Below are 6,000 nucleotides of genomic sequence, written 5' to 3'. Positions count from 1 at the left end.
ATATTTTGTTCTGATCATATATAATGATCTTCATTTGCAACTTCAACAACAGCTTCTCCCTTGACAATATTTTTTATCGGTGTCATCTGATTCATCAGTGAAGAGTGATATTCCATAAATATCTCTCTGATTTTCATCTCTCTCTCTCTCTCACTGTTGTAAAAAGCTTGTGATATTGAAACAGCTTCAGCGCATTGTCTTTCTCTCTCTCGTCCAATCAGAACTTTCCATTTTCCTGCTATATTTCCACATCTCTCTCCACTCTCTTCCATTTCTCTTCATTGTTGCTTTTGTCTCTCTGGTGTTTCATATTTCAGCTTACTTTTTTCACGCCTTATTCTCACAAACCTCCTGCTCCACTTTTCAGGCCTCCATGGTTACATGGTGGTCTCTGAAATATGCAGGAAAAGCTCGGCAGACACTTAGCATGAACAGGGTAGCAGCCAAGACAGGCACAACTCATAGTTGATGGGCCAAGCCTAACTGCAGAGTTTGGATGAGGAAGATTTATTCGGCAGTAAAATCCAACCTCATTATCGAGACTCCAATTGAGTAGGCTTCTGACCCGCTGTGTTGCGGAAGAGCTTTGAGGGAAAGAAAACCTCATTTCCATTTACTGAGGAAACTTCTTGACTAAGATCTATGGGCCTCTCAAATTATAAATGTCATTTGTTCCAGATGATATATAGGGAAAAAAATTATCCAGGCTATCAAACTAAGATTGTTGGGTTACTGCATACATGCCTAGGTGGGATAGTGTGTTCCGTTGCCACATTAGTTTAGCTGTGCTTTCTCCGGAACCCAGGCAGCATTCCATGAATTCAGTTATTCTGTGTCATTAGGAAGAGCAACCCTGAGAAGTATCTAAACTTGCACAAAGGCATTATGCCGCCAGAACTTGAGCCTTCTTAATACGAACAATTACTTTTCTATGCTCATTAAAGCATAATTTAAAAACCTGCTATTGTAAGCATTTAGAATACATTAGCAAAATAATAGTATCCCTTTGAAATATTGTATTATAAAACTTCACTTAAATTGTTCTGTAAACTCCCTCCTGAATTTTTTCAGAAATTTATCTTCAAGGAAGTTGAAAATGCTGTATTTAGTTTTTCTTTTGATATTTAGTAGCTTCCCTTGCTGTTATCAAAGGTTAAAACATATTGCTTTCAGAAACATTCCCTTAAGAATGATAATGGTGCTACTTGATTATATTGCTGACAAAATATTTTATTTTCACAAACACCTCTTTTTAAATATGGCATCAGTCATTTATGTGAAGAATTTAAACATAAATTTAACTTAAAATTACTTTAGCAAATGATCCTTAATGGTATTATGATACAGTAACCATTTTTGGAGTAATATTTTAACTTTAAGTATTACATTGCAAAGATTTAGAGCCAGACCCATGTTATTCCACTCAAAAGGGCAGCCTAACGTTTAGTCCCTCCTCCAGATCAGCAAACAAATGCCATGAACACAAACTCCCAACGATGATTCATTCAATATGCGAGACCAGTATATTTTGTGGCTTGGACCATCTTTACATGGTTGTTGTTTCTATCTACAAAAAATTGCAGACTTTCAGTTCCTTCTTGAAATTCTGAAATCTTTCACACATTACAGGTAAATTATGCCAAAAAAAACTAACTCATCCAAATGGAAAATTTATGGGGGGGGGCAGTGGTTGTGAAATCAGGATCAACACTTCTGCATTGCATACTCAGTTTAAAATCAGTTAGGGTCATCCAAGTGGTAAATTCTAATTTGGACAGGTGTATCAGGGGAGCACTAGTTGTGACAGGGTATTGGGGAAGGGGAATCATATTTATGATTCCGTGCCTGGCAGCAGAACTCTCTTTTGGAAGAACGGAGGAATTCCACTTCGAATCCTTGAACTGACAGAGGAATGTTTGACACAGTCCTGTTGGTCACATCAAGGAGTCGTAGACATCCGATGATTATGTGTTGTATCGAGCAGCTCTGGTAAAACCGAAGGTAAAGGGTATTAAGGGAAAATCCTTCCAATAGTTGGACTCCTACGTCACGTGGAAGAAGATGACAGTGGTTGCTCGATGTCAACCATACAAGACCCAAGATGTTTCTGGAGAAGTTCCCCACGGTAGTGCCTCAAGTCCAGTCACATGTCAGGCAGCATCTGTAGAGAGAAAAAAACAGTTGATCTTTCAGACCAAGAAGCATCTGGACTCTTCTCCCCCTACAAATTTAAATCCTAGGACTCCCTGCTCGACAACATTGAGGGAGTACCTTCACCGAGGCACAGCAGAAGGCGTCTCACCACTACCCCTTACAGTAGGGAACCTGCGGAATGCTCTGCCGCAGACTGTGGTGGAGACCAAGTCCATGGGTATATTTAAGGCAGAAGATGGTCGTTTCCTGATCGGTCAGGGCATCGAAAGATATGGTGAGAAAGCAGGTGCATGGGGTTGAGTGGGATCTGGGATCAGCCATGATGGAATGGCAGAGCAGACTTGATGGGCTGAATGGCCTAATTCTACTCCTATGGTCTAATTGAAGAGGACAATAATAACAGCCTGGTCAGTAGTACCCAAGTCCACATATACAGGCCCCCCCGAAAAAAAAAGTAAATGTAGTTATCACAAGAACTCCTAACTATGTCTCTGTCCCCCTGAAGTAATGCCAAGGCCGTGGCCTTACTGCAGGCTTGGTGAATTCTGGTTCTGGGGGAATCTAATGGCGAGTGACTGTTTTAAATTCCCTGTTGTTACTCAGCTGCTGAAACCCATCTGCGAAATGGTTCCTCTCGTGTTGAATGCAGACGCACATCTCCTGCAGGATAATCTCTGTTTGCTGGGTGTATGTTAAATGCTGCTGTCCAGGCGTTTCTAAAACGCGAGAGAACGTAACAAATGGGGCTTACCCTCCTTCCCCAAGCCACTTATCCCTCAGTATTCAAGAGAAGGCTCTCCAAATTCGTGTGTTTTGGGCAATATATTTTGATGGCTTCAACGTCCCCTCTAATAGTTTTTAAACAGCTGTGCGGACCAATCATTGCCCGTTTTGGTAGTACAGCACTTCGATGGCTCTCTCTTTCCGATAATTGCTGTCTCAAGTATCTGTTGTCCGGCCCCAAGCGTCTATAAGCCCCGGGCTCTCTGGCTCGGCTTCTGTCTCCGTTACTCCGGATGCACACCCCCGATCACTTTCTGTGCACGCTCCAGTCTCCATTCTGTCAGTCTGATTGTTCATTCCGGTTGCTCCGTTCTCTGTCAGTCCGGTGCACGACCCCCCCCCCTCCCCCGGCTCCGGTGTCTGTCGGTCCGGGTGCACGCCCCCAGACTCCGGTGTCTGTATGTCAAGGTGCACGCCCCCCAGACTTCAGTGTCTGTACGTCCGGGTGCACGCCCCCAGGCTCCGGTGTCGGTAATTCCACGTACACGCCCCCCAGGCTCCGGTGTCTGTCGGTTCGGGTGCACGCTCCCTCCCCCAATGCTCCGGTGTCTGTATGTCCGGGTGCACGTCCCCCAGGCTTCGGTGTCTGTCGGTCCAGGTGCACGCCCCCCTCCCCCGGCTCCGGTGTCTGTCGGTCCGGGTGCACGCCCCCCCTCCCCCGGCTCCGGTGTCTATCGGTCCGGGTGCACGCCCCCCTCCCCCGGCTCCGGTGTCTATCGGTCCGGGTGCACGCCCCCCCTCCCCCGGCTCCGGAGTCTATCGGTCCGGGTGCACGCCCCCCCTCCCCCGGCTCCGGTGTCTGTCGGTCCGGGTGCACGCCCCCCCTTCCCCCGGCTCCGGTGTCTGTCGGTCCGGGTGCACGCCCCCACTTCCCCCGGCTCCGGTGTCTGTCGGTCCGGGTGCACGCCCCCACTTCCCCCGGCTCCGGTGTCTGTCGGTCCGGGTGCACGCCCCCCTGCCCCGGTGTCTGTCGGTCCGGGTGCACGCCCCCCCTGCCCCGGTGTCTGTTGGTCCGGGTGCACGCTCCCCCGGCTCCGGTGTCTGTCGGTCCGGGTGCACGCCCCCCTCCCCCGGCTCCGGTGTCTGTCGGTACGGGTGCACGCCCCCCCTCCCCCGGCTCCGGTGTCTGTCGGTCCGGGTGCACCGCCCCCCGGCTCCGGTATCTGTCGGTCCGGGTGCACGCCCCCCCTTCCCCCGGCTCCGGTGTCTGTCGGTCCGGGTACACGCCCCCCCTTCCCCCGGCTCCGGTGTCTGTCGGTCCGGGTGCACGCCCCCCCTTCCCCCGGCTCCGGTGTCTGTCGGTCCGGGTTCACGCCCCCCCTTCCCCCGGCTCCGGTGTCTGTCGGTGCGGGTTCACGCCCCCCCTTCCCCCGGCTCCGGTGTCGGTCGGTCCGGGTGCACGCCCCCCCTTCCCCCGGCTCCGGTGTCGGTCGGTCCGGGTGCACGCCCCCCCTTCCCCCGGCTCCGGTGTCGGTCGGTCCGGGTGCACTCCCCCCTCCCCGCTCTGGTTAGGTGTTGCTGCAGTCGGCGCTACAGGTGGAGCCGCGCTGATGCCCGGCTCTGATTGGCTGCGCGCTGCCAGAAGGCGGCCGGGTGCCGGGTCCCGGGTCTCGAGCTCCGCTCACTGGCGCGAGATGCCTGTGCTGCCGTCGCGCGTCGGTCCGTCCGCCTGAGCGTGCTGGGGCCGGGCTGAGGCGAGCCGAGACGAGACGGCGGGCACACCGGCCGTGTCTGCCAGCATGGAGCGTGAGGAGAAGATGGGCGGTGGGTGGCCGGGGCGCCGGGCCGCGCACAGGATCGTCTGGAGGAACGTCGTGCTGATGAGTTTGTTGCACCTGGGCGCCGTGTACTCGCTGAGCCTCGTCCCGTATGCCCAGCCGCTGACCTGGCTCTGGGGTGAGTGAGTGAGCGGCCGGCCGCTGGAAGTCGCCCCGATGGCGCAGCCTCCCTCCTTGCCGTGCGAGTGGCGTTGGCTTGGCGGCCTGGCGCCCAGACCCCTGCCGGTGAAACTTGCCCGCTGGGGTAAAATGTCCACGCCGCCCTGAAACGAATGCTTGCTGTGGTACTGGGGGAATTGCGGGTCGGGCGGGCGCCCTTAATACCCTGAAAGGCGAGACACGGGTACCCGTACCGCCGGCGACCCCCATCCGCCACTCAGTACCGACCTCAACTCTGCTGTCTTTGCCCCACATCCCCCTTCCCCATTTCACACTCGTCCCTCACCCCCCCCCCAGCCTGTCCTCTCAGTATCTCAATCACCTTCGCCTCCTCAGCCCCGGACATTTCTGACCCCACTCGGCCCTTTGCAGTCGTGCCCCATGATGTTCCAACTGGGTTCTTTATTCTCCTTCAGCCCCGTTTATTTTATCCCCCCGCAGCCTGGATTCTCAAAAAAAAAACACTCGACCTGCTGCTGCTGAGAGCGCGGAGCTGCAACGGTGAATGCACACGTATAACAATGACTAATTATTGACCACGGTTAAAGAATTTTCATGCATTTGGATACCAGTGATGATGATAACACACGTTGGTTTTAATCACACTGATGATTTGTGCTACGGTGCCTGCTGTAAAAGTCTGCAGTGGTTCAGGGAAATTGCATTCACAGAATGACACATCAGATTTGATTTCCATAAGTATCAATGTCTGGTCAGGGAAAAGGGAATGCATTAGTGCTTAATCTGATATCATGTGAATAATTAAACATTGTTAATTCGATTTTAAATGGTTATCTGCTTAAAGTGCATGTTGAATGTTTGTGACCCTCTTTAAACAACTCAGGTTTATTTCACACTTTCTTAATGCAGGACCGTAAATGCTCCCACGGCATTTTACAGGAGTGTTATCCAACAAAACTTGAGGTAGAGCACAGGATATTAAAGGTGATTAATGGTCTAGCTAGCAGCATTTTTAAAGAGATAGAAAATAATTAGTGACAGAGAAAGGTGCTACCCTATTCAGGTTAATTTCAATCTGCAAATACCGATGTCAAGAAATGCTATAAATTTAATTCCATTGAGGTAATCTTGTCTTAATCTGTCAAGGGAGTCAAAATAGAGTCAG

General features: G+C 51.4%; 1 protein-coding gene across 2 annotated transcripts in view; it reads left to right on the top strand.

The window, feature by feature from the left end:
* Positions 1-4,327: 4,327 nt before the first annotated feature.
* Positions 4,328-6,000, top strand: part of LOC134344139 (stearoyl-CoA desaturase 5-like) — a 101,113-nt gene continuing 99,440 nt past the window's right edge. The window contains exon 1 of one of the 2 annotated variants that reach the window (XM_063043451.1): positions 4,328-4,833. In XM_063043451.1, coding sequence (XP_062899521.1) covers positions 4,677-4,833 — 157 coding nt within the window. In that variant the 5' untranslated portion in view covers positions 4,328-4,676. The remainder of the gene's footprint in view (positions 4,834-6,000) is intronic. The other variant, XM_063043452.1, reaches the window with a different exon arrangement.

The sequence above is a fragment of the Mobula hypostoma genome, chromosome 3 (genome assembly GCF_963921235.1).
Source record: "Mobula hypostoma chromosome 3, sMobHyp1.1, whole genome shotgun sequence".
Classification (NCBI taxonomy): domain Eukaryota; kingdom Metazoa; phylum Chordata; class Chondrichthyes; order Myliobatiformes; family Myliobatidae; genus Mobula; species Mobula hypostoma.
Note: the sequence above shows the minus strand (reverse complement) of the source record. Positions and strands in the feature narration are given on the sequence as shown.